General features: G+C 46.0%; 1 protein-coding gene across 1 annotated transcript in view; it reads right to left on the reverse strand.

The window, feature by feature from the left end:
• Positions 1–22,383, reverse strand: part of CDH23 (cadherin related 23) — a 549,671-nt gene that overhangs the window by 157,337 nt on the left and 369,951 nt on the right. Inside the window, exons 19-26 of the mRNA XM_074999481.1 lie at positions 21,287–21,359; positions 19,145–19,261; positions 16,663–16,775; positions 10,035–10,142; positions 5,505–5,694; positions 3,403–3,548; positions 2,343–2,562; positions 1,004–1,156 (exon numbers count right to left, since the gene is read on the reverse strand). Of these exons, the coding sequence (XP_074855582.1) occupies positions 1,004–1,156; positions 2,343–2,562; positions 3,403–3,548; positions 5,505–5,694; positions 10,035–10,142; positions 16,663–16,775; positions 19,145–19,261; positions 21,287–21,359 (1,120 nt within the window). The remainder of the gene's footprint in view (positions 1–1,003; positions 1,157–2,342; positions 2,563–3,402; positions 3,549–5,504; positions 5,695–10,034; positions 10,143–16,662; positions 16,776–19,144; positions 19,262–21,286; positions 21,360–22,383) is intronic.

Raw genomic sequence — 22,383 nt, forward strand, 5'->3', positions numbered from 1 at the left:
CATCTTGTATATTAGAACGACACAGCGGCACCGTTCTCGGATGTCTACAAATGCCATAACACTGCCATCAAACAGACAAGAGGCACTGCTGCAAATCAAAGCATCCTCCAGCTCTCTCATACAGAACACTCACCCAGCCTCTCCTGCCTCCCCCCCCAAGTGTGCCCCATGCCCACTCCTCCCTCTCCCTCTCCCTCCCACTCCCAGAACTTCCTGAATCCAGTGAGTTAGCTGTTTGTGGGGCTGCGTAAGTGCTGGAGTGCCAGGAATTGGTCAGTGGGGCCACCAGCGGGTGAGAGCCCTGGGGGAGAGTGGGATAGCTGGTTGCTGGTGGGTGCTCCACACCCACTAGTTTTTTCCTGTGGGTGCTCTAGTCCCAGAGCACTCATGGAGTAGGCACTTATGCCTCGAAACCACTGGAAATTGTGGCCAGCCGCAGCTTATACCTCCCTTCCAGAGGGTTCGATCTACTCAGTGCGAGGAACAGTTGGAGCTATGCCAGAAGCATTCTAGAAAAATGGTAATAGAAAGGGACCTGAATCTACCAGCTATATCAATGGTGCCCTGAGACTGGAGGCAGCACGTTTTCATGTCATCTTCCATGCCTGCCTGAACATTGCTCCCTTGGCAATGCTTCACCTGACCTTGCAAAGGAGACCAACAATTCCTGCGTTAAGCCCTCATGCTCACATTGTTCAGACACTCACAGCTCTTTACATGTTCAGGTTGATGAAGCATAGATAATTCTCAGCTTCAATCAGCCCCAAAAAGTTTTTCAGACAATTGCAAAGCATCACAGGAAAATGTAAGCAAATCAGCCCTGCAATGCAACAGCAGGATGAAAAACCCCTTCAGCTGTCTGTTTTGCACAAGTTTTACCCACAGTACTTTGCACCATGATTCTGGGACAGATTTAAGGATGGGCTGGAGTTCTCTACTGCACAGAGATTAACAACACAGCTAAGATATATCACAGATAAGAAGGCTTAGAAATATTTGGTACCAGTGATGAAGTAACTGAGCTCAGCATTCAGACCCACATCAGCATCAGTGCAGTTCAGATGGACCACTTTGAAATCTCGGCGTATGTTCTCAGGTAGGGAGACATTGTAGATGGCTGGGAAGAAGGTGGGGTTCTCATCATTCACATCCAGAACTGTAACAGACAGTGCAGGGTCAAGTATGTCCCTTGCCTATGTACCCTGGCTAACCTGCTAACTACTGCATCTGATGAAGTGAGTCTGTGCGCACGAAAGCTCATGCTCAAAACTCTTCTGTTAGTCTATAAGGTGCGACAGGACCCTTCGTTGCTGCTAACTACTAACTCTCAAACACCTCCCTTCACTGGTGACAGTTATGAACATTGTACTTTTACAATTACTTTAATGTTATTATTTATTATTTGTATTCTGGGGCCCCATTGTGTTAGGTGCTGTACAAATTCAGAATGAAAACACTATATCTGCCTTGAAAGGCATACAAGCGTTTACAGTACATGTAGATTCTCGATCAGCATAGGGCAGGAGACATTCTGATGGACGGATATACTGAGATAGGCCCCATTCCCGTGGAATGTTGTAAGGGTCAAAACAATAACTGGATTAAAAAAGCATTAGGGAAGTTTATGGAGGATAGGTCCAACAATAGCTGTAAGTCAGGATGATCAAGGAGGCAACTCTATGCTCCAGGAACATCTAAATCTCCAACTGCCAGAAGCTGGGACTGGATGCCAGGGGATGGAGCACTTGGTAATTATCCTTCCCTGTTCATTCCTGCTGAAGCACCTGGCACTGACCACTGGCAGAGAGAAGATACAAGGTTAGATGGACTATTAGTCTGACCCAGTATGGCTGTTCTTAAGCTTATGTTTGGCTATTAAGTAAACATTCATAAGTTAAAACACAAGGTTAATTAATAAAAGGTCAGCTCTGAGAACCCAAACCTCCCCTGTACTGGACCCAAGCAACACAGAAACTAAGTCCCATTCAGGCAAAGGCCCAGGTAAAATGACTGCCCTTTAAACAGCCCCTAAGAGGGACAGAAATGCTAGGGCTGTCAGAGCAATGGAAGCAACAGATCCACAGATCCAGGTCTCCTCACCCCACTGGCAGTGCCCTCATATCTGGGCACTGTTAGCATGAACGCCCCAGCTGATCTCACTTAAGAGGAAGACATACACCCAAACCGTGTGGGGACAGCAACATGAGGGTAGCCTCCTCCCAATCCACAGCAGTAGGGGTTCTGGGACTGGGGGGATGGAAAGAACTCCTGCCTCACCAACCAGGTCCAGGAAAGTGCAGGTGTGAATGTAACAGCCTTGGGATGCCCAACCCTGCAGTCACCTCTGACAGTCAGGGTGCTGGTGGAGCTCTTGGACGGCACTCCCGAGTCACTCGCTACCACTCGGAGGTAATACTCGGAGATCCTCTCCCTGTCCAGCACTGCTGTGGAGTTGACAAGCCCACTGCTGCTGTTGATGAGGAAGTCCATTCGGGGCATGCCCACCTGCATGCGGTAGGTTACTTGCCCATTCAGCCCCTCGTCCAGGTCTATGGCCAACACCTAGTGAAGATGGAGGGGAGAAGTGAGCATGAAAAAGAGGTCAACATGAGTTGCCTTAAACAATCACGATAAAAACACATGCACTTCAGAGCCAGCCAGCCAGATGCCCTCTCCCCCAGACACAGAGTTAGCACAAAGAAAAGTCTGAACATCACGTCTGATAGTGGTTACAGGACATAAAATACATGCTGCGATAACATGGCTCATGTTCCCCATGAGTTACATTATCGGAGTCACATCTGTGGGGAGACATTTCCCATGTGAACACAGCTACTTAGGGCTTACACAGGGTGCTTCTCTAACATTCCCTAATACCAGAAGAGCTCCTGAGTGGTCAATATGTATATTTCCTTTCTACCTATAGGGAAATGTAGGTACAAAGTCAGTGACAGGGCTGAATTCAGGAGTTCCCTATTTTTAGCGCTTGTGCTTAAAAAATGTCACACATTTCTCTCATGCAGAGAATGGGGCCAGCAAGAGCCAGAAGCTGGGTGAGGAGAAAATAATCCCTTCTTCACCTTCCAATGACAAGTAAATGAACCTGAGCCTGTGCTCCTGGTGTTTGGTTAGGCCCCAATACTTCCTGTCTTATGGAGTCTGGGGCTCAAGGCATGCTGTCCCTTGCAAATTATCATTTACTGCACTTCCAGTTTATTCAAAGCAGTCTCTGGCCATATTTACCATGGGAGGGTACTGACTTTGCAGAAGGCACCCACCTAAATGCAGTGATGATAAAATAACCACACTAAACACTTCCATCACACTTCTACAACTGAAGTTGGCCCCACCACGACTGCGAAATACACATTGAAAAGGAAATGATGAAAGCTGTGGATTTACCTGGAAGATGGAGGAGCCTGCTGGAAGGCCTTCAGGGACCTCAGCAACAAAAGGCAGGTTCTGGAAGGTGGGATCATTGTCATTGAGGTCCAGCAAATTCACAAAAACCGTGGCACTGCTAGTAGCTCGTAAAGGTGGTCTCCCACCTGCAGAGTCCAGGAAAGGCCCAACTTCAATCTACAATGCAGGTTAATGGTAGAAATTCCCCCCAATTTCCCGGTCTCCCTAGGATGAATGCCACTGACAGGTCTATGGGGACACCTTTCTTTCTGGCAGGAGAGTGATGTAGGAAGATTCTCCCCTAGCTGGATCTATGCAGTAGTAATGCAAACATGGGAGAGATGGGGTTTCTTACATACAACCTTACTTAGTCTTTCCCTAACTTCTGAGTACTTGGCCATGCAGACAGAATGTTCATTCAACTAAATTTGAAAAACAAACAGTTCTCATAAGATAGTCTTTTCAGACAAAAAACATTTATTTTATATTAGCAGCCCTTTCCCCCCTACATGATAATATTGTGCATCTCATCTTGTAGAGTTGGAAGGGACCTTGAGAGGTCATTGAATCCCATCCCCTGCACTCACAGCATGACCTATTACCACCCCTGCCAGACTTTTATTTATTATTATTCCTATTATCATTTTAAATCTAACCTGCCCCACACCCTTGGAAGGCTCCCCCCCAGGGCTGAGCTCACAACACTGTATTTGTAAGGCTGATGCTTTCACCAGTGAGCTACTTCTCCCCCTGCATTTTGCTAGATATCACTGGAATGTCATTCATGCTCCATGTATCTTACTAGTCCTGCAAGGGCTGTGCTCCAGGAAATGTATAAAGTCCTCTGTGCTCCAGGGATCTTTAAAGGCTCACAGAAGAACAGTAGTACTGTTGGGAGGGGGACCCAACTCTCTGCAGGGCCAGGGCGGAAGGGGCAGGGCTGAGGGCATTCAGCCCTCAGCAGTGCCATAGACCAGGGTGCTGGCCCCTGATTCCTCCCATCTGCGCACAGCAGCACTGCTACAGCAGTTCAAAGGGGCCTAGAGTTGTGATGGCTGGAGCTACAGGCCCCTTTAGAACATTGGGCCTGGAGGCAATTACCCCTTTTACCCCCTCCCTCCCCCCCAGAAGTCCTGCAGAAGAAACACCAGCCTAGGACTGCAGCGCTGGTGGCTAACAGCACAGGAACAGGGGTTTCCTCTTGCGCGTGACAGCAGCTCCCCTTATATGGAATGCAGAAGCAGAGGTCCCCTCCTGCTGACCTACAATCTGCAAAAGAGATGCTCACTTCTCTCATATCCTTATATCCTCGAGCCCGGCCTCAAACCCTTAGAGAGAATGCCTGAGCTGGGGCAAAGGCCCCTGAAGTTTCCCTAACATCTGCCTTATAGGACCAGCTAAATTAACCACATGTGCACACACCACAGCCTTCACCATGAGTACACGCTACACAGTGAGTGAGAAAGTCCCACTGAACCACGCTGTGCATGCAAAAAATCAATCTGGCCATAACTCAAAAAAGCAAGCAAGTTTTCACCATAATGCTCAAAAGTGCTTCTCTTCAATAAGTGCTATTTCCAGACCACATTTTACTGCTCTCATCTAATTAGCCTGGGCTATTACATGAAGTCCCAGACATTGTACTTGAGCAAGTATTTGCACTCCCTCCCAATTCTTCTCCTCAGAAATGGATGATCTATTTTACTCCAAATAAAACAAAAGCAAACAAAAAAAATTCTATGTCACCTTCAAATAGAGATCAGAGCAGGAAAATTTTATCCTGAAACACAAAAGCTTCAGAAAAGCACATGCAAGTGAAAGCAGAGTGTTAGAAAGAAAACGCATATATAACCTTAGGCACAGTGGTTGCTACCAGCTCTACTATATGAGAAAAAAATTATGCAACATGGTAATTTAAGGGAATTTTTTCATGCCACTCTGGTAACCCACGATCTGCTTAATAAAGGATGGGAGAAAGAGAAAATGGATTGATCAGAAATCGATAGAACCTATATATGGAGCAACAGGAGAGACTAATGACAGAGGAAAACAGTAAGTGAAGAGAAGAAGCGTGGAGCAGAAGAACTGAAACTGGAGCTTACGGTCAGTGACAGAGACCACGATCCTCCTCATCAGCTCAGCTTCTTGGGGGTTTGGGTTCTCTCTATCCAACACAACCCCCGTGGTCCGGATCTTCCCCGTAGTGCTATTGAGGCTGTAGAATTTATTTGGTGGCCTGATGCTGTACACAAGGGAGCCATTTTCAGCGAGGTCAGGGTCAACAGCAACCACCTGGTGAGACCAAGTGAATATATCAGTCAGCTAAATCAGAGGAACTGCTCCATACAGCACAGCTACACCGCCGGCTTTTGGCTCAGAGAGACAAACCTGGAAAAAGAAATTAAAACAACCAGACAGGAATAAAAATTAACAGCACTAGCTGATTTGTCAGTTTTTATTTAATTTCCCCCCTAACTTTCTGCTAAATTCTCTTCATCTCAGTTACTTGCCAGGATTCTCCAGATCCACAGAAGTCGGTCTGTCACACAAAAGCTGATCACCTAATCAATTATATTATTAGTCATTCAAGTGCTACAGGACTGCTTTTTTGTCTTTTTGAAGATCACCATCTTTAGGCATCATTCTCTTGTACATCAAACATCTTCTGTTTTATCTTTCTCCCTTGTAGTTTTAATTCCCAGGGACATTTACATAAAAATAAGAACTTTGTTACTTAGGACTTTGCTTCTCCCTCACCTGAATTAGTATTGGGATATTAGTTTCCCAGCAACTGATTGTGATGTTAAATGCAAGATGTCTCTCAGTGGAGAATAAGCACCAGGAACAGTGGTGTGCTGAAGAAATACAGATTGTGTTACTTACAAGACATCCCTACCGATGAAAAATAATATAGAACCCCCGTCGGTTACTTTCCGTCCAGAATCACAGAGAATTTTACTGAGACAGATGAAGATTATTTGCCAATCAGTTAAAAGCAGAGGCTCTCTTGTGTGGAAGATGGGGGCTGTGTAACAGAGCACAGCAACCCTACGCAACAATTTAGGAGATTAAATAAAGACCATGACATCCAATTCAAACTGCAGGGGGGACTCAGACAGACAAATTACTCCCACATAATTTGACATGGTCACAAAAGGCTTCAGTGTTTTAATTGTCATAGCGGTGCAGGGGATTGGTTTTACAACTCACTGGTTTTGGGAGACAAAAGCTGAGGGATTTGCCTACTGGAAATCGTTAATCTTTAGGAGCCAGCCCTGAAACCTCTAAACCCTGAATCTTTCTTCTCAACTTACCCCCATTTGACAAACAATCATAGCACAAATGGCAGATTACACTGCCCTCTCCACCACACTGGGGCCAGCTGGAAAGGCTGGGGCTCCATTTGCTGTGTGGCCACCCCAGGACTAGAGCTGGGGCTGGGGTCAGGGCAGTGCAGCTGCCCGCCTGCTCCCAGGGGCCAGAGCTGGAGCTGTGGATAGAGCTGTCTGGCTGCTTCCTGGGCCAGGACTGCGGGGCAAGAAAGCTGCGGGTGCCCAGTGCTATGTGGGAAAGGAAGCTGTAGACCTGGGGATGGAGGGCAACACTGGTGCCAGTGGTTACAATGGGGGCTAGGTACGCAATTCTAGCTACTGCAATTGTGTAGCTAGAATCAATTTACGTGCAATCAACTTACTTGGCCGTCTTCATGGAGGGAGGTCAATGGGAGAGTTGAGGAGTACAGGGGTCAACTGCTGACCCCAGATAGTTCAATTTCATGTGTCTCTACCAGGTACACAGAATTGAACCCCGGAAGAGCGATCCTGACTGGGTTGATCTTCCACATGGTATAGACATACCCTAAGTATCTGTTCTAACTTCTCCAGGCATATACTTCCAGGTGAAGAGATACAGTTGCATAGCAAAGGGTTACACACCAACAGAAACCACCACCCCAGTTTGCCTTTATCAGCCACAATGCTTCATTTTAGTTACACAGGAAAAAATATTTTATCAGGATTAATAACAATTTAATGCATTATTAATCCTCTCTGCTTCCCCTTATCCTGCCGCCGATGGAGTCTTCCCAATAGACGCAGATGCAGAACGAGCCAGAGACTTGTGTCAAAGTGAACTGTGCACTCAAAAAGCACAGCTTGCTCACCCATGGGGAAAGGGAAGCAGATAGGCAAGTGAATTTCTCCATGGTGAGCTTGGACTGGAATCCATTCCCCTGCCCCTCCAAGATTAATGTTTCACTACAGAGTTTTGTTCTTTTAAGTCTTTTCTGTTTGATGATTTTGTGGATTCTCTTCACTTTCCCTCATTTATTTTCTGTTTCACGCCCGTCATTTTTCTCCAAACATGATGGAAAATAATTCTCTCTCCTCCTCTCTTTTATTTTGCTGAAGAGATTTGAAAGACTTTAAATCAATGCCTTTCAGAGGGGTCCTTGAGAGAGGTCACCGGAGAGGCTAGAAAAGTAGAAGTTGGCCAAAAACATTGTTTTAAAGAAACACACACATGCACATGGAGGAAAGACTGCAACACACCTGTGGTGGGAAGCGTAGCTGCAGTTCAAGGATGATCTCTAAATGAACTTTTGTGCTTTTCTAACCATATCAGGGCCCAGATGCACAGCTCAGGACACAAAGTTCAAGTCCCCTATTGCACATGAATCAGCTGCCAGGCTCATGTTATGGAGAGCCTGTGCTATCTGTAAGGAAACTGTAGTGATTGCTGTATAGGTTGAACCTCTCTAATCCAGAATTTTGTCTGGCAACATCCATAATCTGCCATGATTTTAGTTAGCTGGATGACCACTTATATTGGGTGTGGTCAAGTTTCCTGTGGTCCCATAAATTTTGTTTCCAGCCTCCAGTCCTGGCACTCAGTGTTCTGTGCTATTACATAGCTGTAATTTACCCCTAAATGTCTTCTAGGAGCCCAGTAAGTAGCTGAAGTGTTGGTAATGTTACTAGACAATATTGACCTCCTGTTGTCCCAAGGGTGCCAGACTAGCGAGGTTCAACCTGTAGTCTTAACTTGTTACGCTCCTATCCTGCAAAAGCTTAAGTTTTTGCGCTGTTACAATTGTCCTGTTAACTTCAGTGAAATAACTGGAAGAATACAAGGCTAACCACATGTATAAATCTTGGCAAGATCAGGGCTTTAGACAAGAAAATGAATATTTATTAGAAGCAGCAAGCACATGGGATAACATCAGATTAGGTCCTCAGCTGGTGCAGAGGGACAAATCCTTGTTGGGCAATGAAGTTACACTGATTTATGCCAGCTAATGACCCTCTCTTCAATGTTCATTGTTTCAAAAAGAGAAGTGTCTGCCATGGTGCTGAGATCTTCATCATTTAAAATAATAGTGAGGTCCCTGATTGAGAGCTGCCATCTCACTGGCACGTTCCAGCAAGAAAGCCAGTCAGCTCATAAAGTACCCACTTCTGCAGGAGGATCTGCTCATGCAGACTTCATTGCCAATATGGAGTCAGCTGGAGACAAAGGAACTGCTGTTCAGCAGATAAATGAGTGAAATGGCCAGGGGCTCCTGTTTTCAGGTCAACACTGATATTAGAAAATGGTATGACACATTGTATAGACATTTAAAACATTGTCAAATTACCAAGAAAATCCCTTAAAAGACAGTGGAAGTTGCTTTTATGCAGCCATGAAAGCCTCTAACCTTGTTCTTGTGTTCACCTGCTTAGCAACATTGCCATTCTCACAAACTTTCTCAGCAGACATGCAAGATAGTGGTGATCCCATTAATTATTGTTAATAACCATTTAAGCTAACTGGTGAACAGTGCCACTGGCAGGGGCTGACAAAGCGGTCAGCTGCTCCAGGACCTGGTGACTGAAAAGGGCCCAGGGCTCTGAGATGCTGCCATGGTAGCAGCAGTGGCTGGTGCCCCAGGCCCTTTAAATCTCTGCTGGAGCCCTGCATGGCATGGTCTAGGCTTAGGGTGTGTGAAGCTAGGCCCAGCCCCATCCCTCATGCCTGAGGCCTGGCCCCATCTGGGGGTCCCAAGCTAAACCCCCCTCCACCTTGCCCAAGGCCCAGCGAAATATGTCGCCAGCCGTATTGGTGATTTACAAATTGCCATAATCAGATGTCACGGTTACTGCATTTTAAAATCAAGCTGCTGTTCTCCTTTCCAAAAAGGCCTGTTATAGCTCAATGACTTTAAGCATCAGGACTTCCTGCCTGTAACCCACTTTCTTGTCATGCAAACACCATTGGACTAAAGGAGCAGAATTCTTAGATGAACTGTTCTCTGCACTGTGCCAAACATTGTGAATGGGGAGAAAATGAACTTGGCAGAGTGTGCCAATTCCTGCCTGGGAAAGTGACAGGGTTGGAATGATGGAGGGGACAGCAGCTCGCAGGCCAAAATGGAGATGAATGACCAAAGGTGTTTCAGGACTCTGGTATAGCAGGACTGAGGCATCCTTGCAACATTGAGGCAGAAGCTTGCACAGATCTTTGTCACCTGTTAATGGCATCAGCCCTTCATATTACATATGCTGAAAGCTGGGCTACAAAGCACAAACTTTAAAACAAGTTCTTTGTGCTTCTGCACTCTGTGGGTGCATTTTGTTGACTGTCCTAGCACATACCGTTGTGACATCAGAGTCTGGGGGGGTCATTTCCACCAAGTTAATGAAGTACGGCTCATCCTTCCACACGGGATAGTTATCGTTAATGTCCAGCAAAGTGATGTTCACCTGCAAAATGACAAGTGAGAGTATGGACTTTCCAATCCAGTAACAAGCAGACTGTAACCCTAGAGTAGCTGCATCCAGTTATTAATGTCAGATAGGGTTGGGCTTTCAATATCTGACGCTGGTCCCTTCACCTTCCCCTCTGAAGCCATTGTCACAAATAATGTCATTTTAGCAAGACAGTTGTCCCACTGGTTGGCTCTGAAATGAGGAGTGTACTGAAAAGCACTCCTTAAATCCAGCTCATTGCCTATACCAGACAAGAGGGTGCTTCTCACCATGAATCTTTTCAGGAGCACTGTGCTGAGTGCCCGAAGAACCACTTTCCTCTCCACGAACAGTGCTGTCTAGGCACAAGTGAAACAGTTGCAGTAAATATGTAAATCTGACCAATTCCTCCCTTTCTCCATGTTTTCATTGTTTGAAATTATTTGCTGAACAGTGTCAGTCTGTATGTTGGGTGGCACATTCACTGTTTGAAATCCAAAGAAAATTGATTCATTTTATAAGGATATAAAGGTCAAATGCTGTTTCCTTTCCTTGAGTGGATAAGCATAACTCTTTGATTCAGGTTTACAGTGTGAATCCCTGTGAATTTAGAGTGAGCTTTGCATGACTATTCTTCTACATTCCTTAGGAAGTTGCTGTTTCCATACATACTCCTATCTATGATCTCACTAGGACAATGGCTTGGGCATGTTCCATATTGGGATCCTATGTTACAATAGAAGAAAATTTCCAAACTCCTAATGCCTAGACATACAGGGAGGACTCTTGGGATCACTGAGCTGAAAACCACACGAGAAGATGCATGGAAAATGGACACAGCAGGCACAGGGAGACAGAATTTGTTTAAACTTTCATACAAATACTTGCAGGACATTTTTACACTCTTCCTCAAACTCTGTCTTGGCTGGGCTCTGGCCCGCCCACTCCTGGCTATGGAACAGAACCAAAGAATTCCAGCTCACCTCACATGAATGGTCCCAAAAAGTTAATGGCACTACTTCCATGAATAAAGCCAGGAGGACAGGAACCTAAACTAGCCCTCTAGTTTACAGTTTGAGGGAGGCCAAAGGAGCTGCCTGATTTCCCACGGGGGGTAGCACAATGGAAGCAGAGGCTGTAGCTGGGATGCTGTCGTTCGCTTACAACTGCTCTGTTAGAGTTGTATTGTAGCAAATTCAACCAGTCTCCATGCAAAACAGTTTTTGGCAGGGCTGACAGCATTTGCTTCGCTCGTACCTGCTGATCAGAAACCTACAAGATGCAGTCTGAGCAATTTCCTCCATCTCTCACTACCCTGGTAAATTATTTACAGATTTCAAAATTCCCATTAATTTAGTGGCCCAAGGCTGCTGCTTATCGAACACTTTACTGTATTTTTGAAAAGTTATTCTCCCAGCAGGACACCTGTCTCAGTCATTGAGGGAGGATGTAGGGATCTCAGAGCAAGAATGTTAGGAAAGGGAGCAAAAAGTATAGAACAAGAGTATTAAATGAAAGAAGCAAGAATGGAAGAGGGAGAGGTAGGCAAGTGGTAAAAGAACATGGATGGTGGATTCAGAGTCGTGAGCGACAGAGAAGCAGAAAAGGGTGCAGAATAGAAAGCAGGAAGAGAATGGTACTCCAAAGTGTTAACTATTTTTTTTTTCAATGTGAGAAAAGGAGGTGGCCGGAGGTGACACACAGAGCCCAGATGGCTTCTGCAATTTGCCGTCGGATGCAGAGCCTTTCACAGACTGACTCTCTGGTTAAAATCCAGGTCGTATCAAGAGAATTCAGAATAAAAAGCCCAACAAGGAAAGTACAAAAAATAAAGATGGGGAGGGATTGAGACAAGGCCCACGCAGCTTCTTGGCTAGTGAAATTACATCTGTACATTTCTGTGCACAATCTGTTTCCAGCTTCACCCTGAAGTCGGATAGAAAGGTCCCACATCTCTGCTGATCTGTGAGGGAAGGAGAATGTTGCTGCAGAGGAGATCTGAACCAAAGTGTAGTGTAACTGTGGAGGGACACGAGGTTAATTGGGCAGACACACAGCAACTCGATGTCAGGTAAATGCTTCTACTGAATTTCAAGCCCTGGTTCATGGGGCACCTTTCTTTTTAACAGAGCTGTCCCATGCATAGGACAAGGTGGGGCAGCTGCCCCAGGCCCCGTGCTCTCAGGGGCCCTCTGGTGGCTGCTCCACCCATCCTATGGATGGGGGAGGGGGAGGAATTACCTGGTGTGGGTGGTGGAGGCAGTAGGTAGCAGCCATAGAGGTCACCTCTTCCTGGCCTCTCCCTCAATGCCTCCCACTCCAGCACTCACCACATGGTATTCTGCTGCTGCCCCCCAGCTCACTGAGCCCTGCATCTCCATGGGCAGCTGGGAGACCACCAGCCGGCTGTGGAAAAGTGGGGCTCAGAAGGTCACGAGGCTGTAGCCCTGTGCATGTGATGAGTGTGAGGATGTGGGCAAGAAGCCAGGGAGAGGCAACCACCTGCCCCCTACCCCAGATATTCCCCACCCCCCACACCAGAGGACGAGGCCTGTGGTCAGGATGGGGGCAAAGGTGGGAAGGGGCAGGGCCTACAGCATGGGGGTGGAGGTTGCTCAGGGCCCCTATCTAGGGCCCTGGGGGGAGGGTTGCCCTGGGCTGCACCCCCTTTCTGGATGGCCCTAGTTTTTAAACACAAATGCTTCTAAAATCCCCAGCACATTTAACCTTCGTGCCAAATCCCACTCTGCTAGTCCTTTCAGGCCATGTCTACACAGCGGCACTATTTCGGGATACAGCGGTATTCCAAAATAACTGCCCATGTCTAACAAATGTGTCTGTTGTCTTGAAACAGTTTTTGAGATAACAGGCATGCACATCCAGCATCCCTGTCCACCTGCAGGAGGGGCACAGGGATGCCTCGAAAGAGCACTTCATTTCCTTGTTTAAACAGTGCCACATGCCAAAATCTCCCATATTGAAAGTGGCTCGAAATAAGCTATGCAACCTGCATAGCACAAATTGCATTGCTTGTTGCAAGGTTAGGCCATCGTGCAGAGATAGCCTCACACCCCAGACAGCAAACATACAGACAGACAGTGACAGCAAACCAGTTTTTGACTCTAAACGCTCTGAGTTTTAACCAAAGGGGAACGTGAACCAGTGCGCCGGTAAGAGACTGGTGGGCTGCAGGCTGAGCTTGGACGCTGCCATCATGCTGGGCAACAGAGCAGACGGGCTCCAGCCCTAGCGCTTGGGTAGTGTGGTCTCTGCCACCTGAGGGATCTGACCCTGCACTCCCAGCTCGGAGGAAGCTCCTCCATACGCACAGCCAGGCCTCAGCTCCCCACCCCAAACAACTTCCTGTCCTGAGCCCTCCAGCTCCCTGCTCTGACAGCTGAACTCCCCCACACTTACCCTGGGGCTGGGGGTTATGATAGGACAGTACCTGTGAGAAACTTAAATTACTTTCACTCCTGGTTTTAACCAGCTCTCACAAACTCTCTCTATATTGTTCATGTGCAAGAGGTGGCTGACTAAATGCAGAGTGGGACACAGAATGCTATCCCATCTGTCCCAGCATTTTGGGCTTAGACTGCTGTTCACATCTACAAAATCACTCCAAAGCTCCAAGAGAGGCTGAGTCAGGATCAGCATTTAATATTAGCAAATATTCTCAAAAAAACCCACAAGCAGGCTGTGTGTATCTATTCAGCTCAAAAGGAGACTGGGTCAGACCATGCAATTCAAAGAGATGCGCCTTCTTTCAGACACATACAGGTGGAGCACAGGTGCCATCCAGTGGTAGGTCAGGAGATTCTCAAGTCTGTGGTCTCCAGGGCTAAACCTGGTAGATTTTTCTATTTAAGTCACAGAAGAGGTTTTTTAGCTGAAGGTCAGGTGTGTATTCCGGATGGATATCCCAGAGGATGTGCACATGGGGCCTGCTGACATGCTGAATCACAAGTATAGGCTCTTTAGGGGCTGATTCATAACATCCAAGAAAGAAAAGACCTAGCAGAGCTACTTTTCCACTTCGTAGGGGCCGAGGCAGAATTGTTCTCTCCAGCACATTCTCTCTCTTCCTTGTCCTTTCCAGTCCCATTTTAAGGGCCCAAGCTAACGGTGCTTCCCTTGGGGAAGCACTCCACAGCCAAACTGGTCCCTTCCTCCCAGGTGCTGTTCTATTTCAAGACACCAGAGTGGCATGTCAGCTCATTCTGGGGCATGCAGGCACCGCCTGGGAGGATTTCTGGGGGTGTGTAATGGTGGTACAGTAGCTGTTGGCATGTGTGAATCCCAGCACGTGCATTTGCTAGGGTGGCAGGCCATGTTTGCTACTGAAAGGGCACTAATGTGGTGTGTTAGGGAACCCCTGGGGAGACCCTGGGAGCACAAGGCTTTGAGCTTTTCTTGGTTACTCAGCGTGGTGCAATGGCTCATGAAAGACAGGTGTATATTCCTGTCATGGGCAATACTCAGACTGTCCATTAGACACCGACTTCCTACCAGATTTTCAAGTTCTCTATATCGAGAAATCTAATAGGGAAATATGTTAAGGTAACTTTTCTCCATTCCAGAACCTGTTCCTTGCCTTTTCGTGAATTAGGACCTGGGTCCTCTCCCGCTGGAGTCCCAGAGAGGACAGAGCAGCAGACACGATAGTCACCTCAGGCTGGGCAGGGGAGGACTGCAAACTGCCTGCCCCATATTCAAGAGGGAAAAGTAAGCTATCAAGGGACCATGCTTACCCAGCACCAGTGAGAACAACCTCAGAGAGCTCTCTCCTTTAGCACTGCAATTTTTTTCCATTGGCTCACACATGGAAGAACAAACTCATTGAAGAACACCTGTCATCTTTATATTAGTACCTGCCGTTTGTTACATCTCTTGTACTATGAGAGCAAGGAGCCATTTGACTGAGACCAAAGGGCCTAGAAAGACACATGCTGACACTGACTCCAATAATTAAAAGGTGTCTTCGGCTGCTAGTTTCCTTACTTTCATAAAACCTCATCCAAGTTTTGTTAAAGCTTTTACAATGATTGGCTATTTGCATGTTTTAAAGACAGGCATTTGTGCCCCTTCACCAAGAAGCAAGCAGGGTATAAAAATGAGGAGTCCTGTGGTAGCTAACAGACCAGGACTGAGGCTGCACTATTGTTTCTATTTCGGGATATATTTGCATAGTGGAGCTATTTCAAGTGTGGTATTTCATTCCTGGTAACCTTCGCACAATGAGGGTTACTGGGAAGTTCAAAATAAGCCCTTATTTCAAACTCTGGTACGGTGTAGTCTGCACTGTGTTCAAAATAATATGCCTCAAAATAAGTTACATAATTTGCGCAGTGCAAATTGCATAACTTGTGTTAGGCTAGAGCTACTCTAGCCTAACAGGTTTATCTGGGCATAAGATGTCATGGGCTGGAACCCATGTCGTCAGAGCAAGGTGAGGATATATTAGCTGGCCCCGTATTATTGATGAAGAAACTGAGATAGAGAGCAGTCAAATTACCAGAAGGAAAACGTGTTGCGCATGAAAGGAGCCTGATCTAAAGAAGTGTTTTATTATGCTTGGGTATTAATTGTGTTTTAGTTTTAAAGTTATGTCAGAATTGCCTGGAGCATGTATACTGATAAATACTTGGCATGTGTACTAATCTAAATAAAGAATCGGATGTAGAGGGAACTGAATTCTTCAGTCACAGCACAGATACTCTGGAGAAGCTGTCTTGTCCTCCCCGTCCAACATTTGCCTCCAGGAGATAATGAAACACTATGGCTACGTCTACACTAGCCCAAAACTTCGAAATGGCCATGCAAATGGCCATTTCAAAGTTTACTAATGAAGCGCTGAAATACATATTCAGCGCCTCATTAGAATGCCGGCAGCCACAGCACTTCAAAATTGATGCAGCTCGCTGCCACGCGGCTTGTCCAGATGGGGCTCCTTTTTGAAAGGAGCCTGGCAACTTTGAAATCCCCTTATTCCTATTTGCTGTTAGGAATAAGGGGATTTTGAAGCTGCTGGGGTCCTTTCGAAAAGAAGCCCGTCTGGATGAGCCGCGCGGCAGCAAGCCGTGTCGATTTTGAAGTGCCACGGCTGCCGGCATTCTAATGAGGCGCTGAATATGTATTTCAGCGCTTCATTAGTAAACTTCGAAGTGGCCATTTGCATGGCCATTTCGAAGTTTTGGGCTAGTGTAGACACGGCCTATTAGAGTTAACACTGTATTTCAGCCAACTCCAGACCCATTCTGTCCTCCTTCCCTTACTGAATTGGTCCACATGTAGTTTCCAGTGAAGCTAGTGGCTTCTGTGATGTGGACAATTGTCCACTAGCAACTGAATCAAGGACCACCAAACTTATCATAGTTGTCAGACAACAACATTCAATCACTATTGACTCCGGGTACAGTGGCCCACAGATGAAAGGTCCTGGTATCTCCAGTGTACGTCCACTCAGCTGTCTGGTTTCTAAGGGAAGTAATCTATGACAACCTCTTAAAAGGAGAAGAGACACAATGGAACTCACAGTGGCAATGCCTGTTTTCTGGTTGTGACCCACGCCCCCATCCACAGCCCGGACAATGAGTATGTACTCTGATTTGGCCTCCCGATCCAACAATGAAGTTGTGGTAATTTCACCTGCAGAATTAAAATGGGAGAGAAATGAGATTTCATAGGATAATAGTGAATCCTGGACACACACATGCCTGGGATGATGAGAGTGGTATGAACATTTGGAAATACAAATGAACAAAATGCACTCGAGTCACAACGTGTGTACACAGAGACAGCGAGCATTGTGCAGGGGTGAAAAATTCAGATTTGGAAACATGATCAGGTTCCTCTTCCAATGAGCACATGCAGGGAGGGCTGAGAGACATTGACATTAAAAGAGAAGCAACCACAATTCTCTGATTATGTTTAAAACAGAGAACTATACTACTCTAGAATAATCTTTATTAATCCTCAACAGGGGTCCACTCCACCCTTGCCCTCAGCAATGCCAAGGTACTTAAGAGAATTATACCCTCCCACCTCAAATATGTTTTAAGTATCCTACGAAAAGCCATATTTTAAATTTTGTGTGAGGGAAGTAAATTATCCTCTCACTTTGGTGACACTAGATGAGTCACCTCTCTATATCTGTAGTTAGTGGAGCACTGTGATGATACAGCTGAATCCTCAATAATGATGAGTGCTTATGTGCATGGATTTGCAGGACTCTAGTAGTTTGCTACTGGAGTTTAAGATTCCAGTCATGACGTCGGGACAATGCATCGTGACAACAGTGATGACCCCTTTGAAACAGCTGTGGTAAGAACCAGATCACAGATGGGTTTAGGGGCATCTTCTGCGAAGGACACTTGTACAAACAGTTCCATTCTGCTACACTGTTGTCATCTTTGCACTGCAATTGTGGGCTCGGGCTGCACAGAGCTTAGGAATCAGCTTTGGCACAATCTGGGAAGAATCTGGGTAAATTCAGGCTCTAAGGTACCAACGGGACTGCTTGTTATTAGGACAAGAAGTATTCTATGACATCACTGTAATGTTACCTGGATTGAGCTCAGTGACTTCACAGCCTTATGATGACATCACTGTTTCTTAACATACGTATAGACATATGACACAGATATCTAAATCTGATATTCCCAACATAACAGGAACTCATGCCAAGGAGCCAAGCCTCAGTTTGATTTGGCCAGAATTTTTTCATGCTGTGACATTGTTTCCATTATCTCATCAACTATCAGCAATCGCCCTCAGGGCCAAATCACCTTCCTCCACTTCACTTCTCCTCCCACTGCTCAACATTCCAGAAGCGTAGTGCATGTCAGTAATGAGGACTGTGCTCCATTATGGAGGAGCTTTAAAGTGAGGGTCTGTCCCCGGCAGAAATGGAAGGCAGCAGGAGGAGAGGGAAAAGTAATCTAGAGGAGAGAAATTTAAAAAGTTAAAAGGTCCTCTTAAAATATATTTGCTTCCAAAGTTTTGCGGCATCAATTAATTCACAGTCTGAAAAAAGTTAATCAGTAAGAAAGTGCTAAATATGAAGGTATTGTAATGATGGATCACTCCTGTCCACAAAATTGCATCTGATTAAGTGCACCTTTACAGAGCAGGTTCAGCTAATTTGAAACAGGAACTTCTGTAGAAAGTGCACACACCTTGGCCCAGTCTACACCAGTAGCTAGAATGGACGTATCAGGATTGACTTTGCTCCCTGGTGAAGACCGGGGCTCTTGGGGCTTGTGCCAACGTCCCTTACTCCATGCAATAGCATGGAGTACCAGGGTCGACAGCTAAGCCAAGAGGGATTGATTTTGCCACATCTTTGCAGATGCGGCAAAACTGAACTCCAGAGGATCGATCGTGGAGTGTCAAATGCATGGTAAGTATAGACATACTTCTTGAAGGCACTGAGCAAGCACCCACCATTTTGCAGTATCATCTTTTTCTGTCATTCTGTATCAATGTATACATCAGTGCACCTTGATTCGAGGTGAGGCTGTGGGTAAAAGGTGTTCTTGGTTCACAATGGATACTCAGATTCTTCCAAAGAGCTTCCTCTCGGCACGGCTAAATCAGCAGCAGCTTAGAACAAGGCAGTGAGAGCTTCAGAATAGTGGCCAGTTATGTCATCTACACTAATCCCAAAGCAGCCCTGGCTAATAACCCCACCTTAGGCTATGGCCCACTGTTTGTTAGTCACTCTCCTACTTCCTTCTAGAAAATGACTCTGGATTTGCGCACAAGTATCCACTATCATGTCAGGGTGGATACTTGTGCTGGGACCAGGTGCACTCCTTTAGGCTGTGTATCTCCTACAATAAACACATTGGGGAACATTTGGAGCGGGGTAAGGAATGGAGATTAGAAAATGACAATAAAAGGATGGAACGAGGAAGAAAGATGTGAGAGAAGTAGAAAGAAAGAGTGAATAAAAACAATGCTGGAAGGAGAAAGAATGCTGAGGGGAGAGAGAAAGATCCCATGAGCAGGCTTACCTGAGCGAGCATTGATCCGGAAGTGAGAGGAACCTTCCAGGGAGTAGATAATTGACTCTTGACCATATTCTCTGGACCGGTCCAAATCAGTGGCATTTAAAAATAGCACTGTGGCTCCTTGGAAAACACCAGAAATGAGGAATCAAAGTGTCATGTTAATTAGCACATGGACATGGATAAGAGCTGGCACAGAGAGCACAGCGTTCCCAAAATACCTAACACAGTTGGCTCATGGTCACTCCAAACCAGGAAGTATGGTCATATCGATTCCCGTGTTGCTCCTGATAGGTCTGTTGCTTCCTGTCCTACTAACTGGTCCATCCCTCTGAGCCGACTGTTGTATTGCTGGCAGCTCTCATGCCCAATTCAAATGTATCACTGTGTCCAGCAATCTCAAGGTGCAAGGCTTAAATCACCTGGCAGCTCTTGAAGAAAGTACACAGACCCTCCAGGATTTCCAGTGCCAAGTTAGTGACATTTCAATGTTAATCCAGGGAAACAAAGAGGGAGGCCATCTCTGGATGGATGCGTAATCACTACTACTACCAGCTTGATTATGACCAGTGATGGGTTTGTTACTTACTTGCCTCAAGAAAGCAGGCAAAGAAACTCTTTAACAAAAAAGTATTTCATGTTAAAGGGATCTAAGTGCCACAGTTAGGATTTCTGGTTGCATAGCTGGAAGGAAGCAGGGAGGCTGTTGCTTTCACAAGTTGTTTTCTTGGTAAGACACAGGTGTGAACTGTATGGGAAGGTGGAGAGTGGAAAAGCTTGAGCTCCAACTGGAGAGAAAGTCAATTTGTTTTTTATGGGCTTACTCTACCTCTGCTGGTTTTCACTATATAAATACAAACCAATGTTTTACTTGATATTTGCCAGCACAGCTATGAACATGGTGATGTTGATCTCTAACTCAAATGACTAGTGAGAGCAGATGACCTGTTATTCCATGGATACAATATGCATGTATACATGGTGTGGGAAATTAGGATTGTGTCAAGCACAGGTTCTTTGGGAGTTTATCAGCCTAATGCTACCATGCAGGCGGGAGTAATACTTCTGCATCAAGTGTGCCCCAAGCCCACTGGCAGGCCTGAGCATCCAGGAGAGAACAGGTATGGACAGAGTGCCCCTGCATCAATTGGTGAGCCTTGGGAGGATGGCACTGGGAGAAATACAAGCAACTCTTTTCCCTCCCCCCCGCCAACAATGCAGCAATGCACCTCAGTCAAAAATGTGTCATCTTACTAGTGTTCCTGGGGGTATTATCTCAGATTCTGCCCTTGGGAGGCACAATGTCACCATTAGCATTGCTCAGGTGGCACAGTTCCACTCACTGTCACCTTACCTGTAGAAAACTGCTGGGAATCCCATGCGGATATAACAAGTGCACTATCCATTTGTGGGCTGATTTTCAAAAGTACTCAGATTTGGCCCGTGTCTTCTTCCAGTGAACTCTGGGGGAGTTTTACCATTGATTCCAGTGGGAGCAGAGTTAGTCCAACAGGGACTGCTTTTTGTACAGGGCTAACACAATGGGGAGTTGGGGACTGGTTCATTATCAAGGCTCATAGGCACTACAGCAACACAAACAACACACATCACACCAAACGCCTCAGGCAAGTACAGGGTGGGCTTTGCACATTTTGTAGGAGTTCCATGTAATAGATGCATTTTAATTTTCAACTTGTAACAGAGCCCATCACACCAATTCCTGGCCCAGCGTCAGCAACCCACTCGTCAGCATGTGTTGTACCTCACCCAGAGCCAATGGCCTTTTCTCTGAAAGCCTTTCCTTCAGCTTCTCCTCCCTCGCTGCTTGCTGTTAAAACACCCAAGTGGTTTAAGCTGCTGCAGGCATACATGTGGCGAGAGGCAGCATGCATGACAGCATACACCTTGTGTGTGTGTAACGCATTAGGTACGTATTGAAAGCAGATGCTTGGGCATTAGGCAAATAATTTTTATTCTCCGCAGACTTGCTTCCCATGGGCTGCTGATGCCCTCTGCCAGCTACTGGGGCTCTTTTGAGATCTAGTGTCATCTCCCCATTGGCTGAGTAAACTGTCACATAAAATAGTGTCAGTAAGACACCACAAATGGGAAGCCGTATAAAGAGATAGGGAACACACTTTTCCATACCTGCCATGATGTCCTCCAGGACAGTGATGACATAGGAGGGCCTGCTGAAGGTGGGTGGATTATCATTTTCATCCTAAAAAAGAGAGAAGAAGAGATGTTGGACAACACTGACTTGGAAAAAGAAAAAGAAAACCAAAAGCAGAATAATGACAAAACTCTGGTGTGAGAGGACATGGAAATGTCTGACTCCTACTGACTTGCTGCCCTGTTTTGAAGAGAACATTGCCACTTTAACAGAGGGGGAGGATTCTTGTGTGGTGAAGGCACCAGGCTACAACCAGGGAGATCTGTGCACAGAAATCCATTGTGACTCTGGTCATTGTCTCTCAGTGCCTTTGTTTCTTAGTTCATAATATGGGGACAATAACAGCTCTCTCTTTGTGGTGTTGTGAAGGTTAATTGGCTATGACAGGAAAGTTGTTTAGAGATAAGAGTGCTATGTAAATGATTGGCATTACTACCAGCTAACGCTGTCTGGAGGCCAGGCATACACCTTACTTTGTACATTTCTACTCCATTTTCTCTACTACCCTCATAAAAAACTTAAAAACAAATGACTACTCACATCTTCCATGTTTGCAAATTGTAGTCAGCACAAAAGGAACAGGAAGGCATAAGGGAGCCAGTTACAGCACCCCAATTGTGTGTTTTGGAGACCTTATGCCAGTCAAAGAAAGTATTGACATGGCATAACATAGTTCCATCATGCTCCTTCCTTCTCCGCATTCACGTCATGAGTCAGGAGTACACAGCTGGCAGAGAAGCCAGCTTTTGTGTTTTATGCCAGCAGGCAGTTTACCTCTCCCGAAGGGAATTCTGCTTGACACTTGGGCCTGGTCTGGCCACTCTGTGACTATATTTAGACTATAGATGCTATTTTGGGATACAAATGTATTTTAAGCACTGGGAGTAGCTGTAAAGTTGCTATTTCGGGACACAAATGTATCCCAAAATACCAACTCTGAGGCTAATCCCAGTGCTTGAAATAGCAGTGGTATTTTGAGCACAATATTCCAGTTCTGCTAGCCCTCATCATGAGAGGGATAGCAGAAATCACGAAATAGCTCATTATTTTGAATTTCAGTGCCATTTGGATT

Source organism: Carettochelys insculpta, chromosome 7, assembly GCF_033958435.1.
Source record: "Carettochelys insculpta isolate YL-2023 chromosome 7, ASM3395843v1, whole genome shotgun sequence".
Classification (NCBI taxonomy): Eukaryota; Metazoa; Chordata; order Testudines; family Carettochelyidae; genus Carettochelys; species Carettochelys insculpta.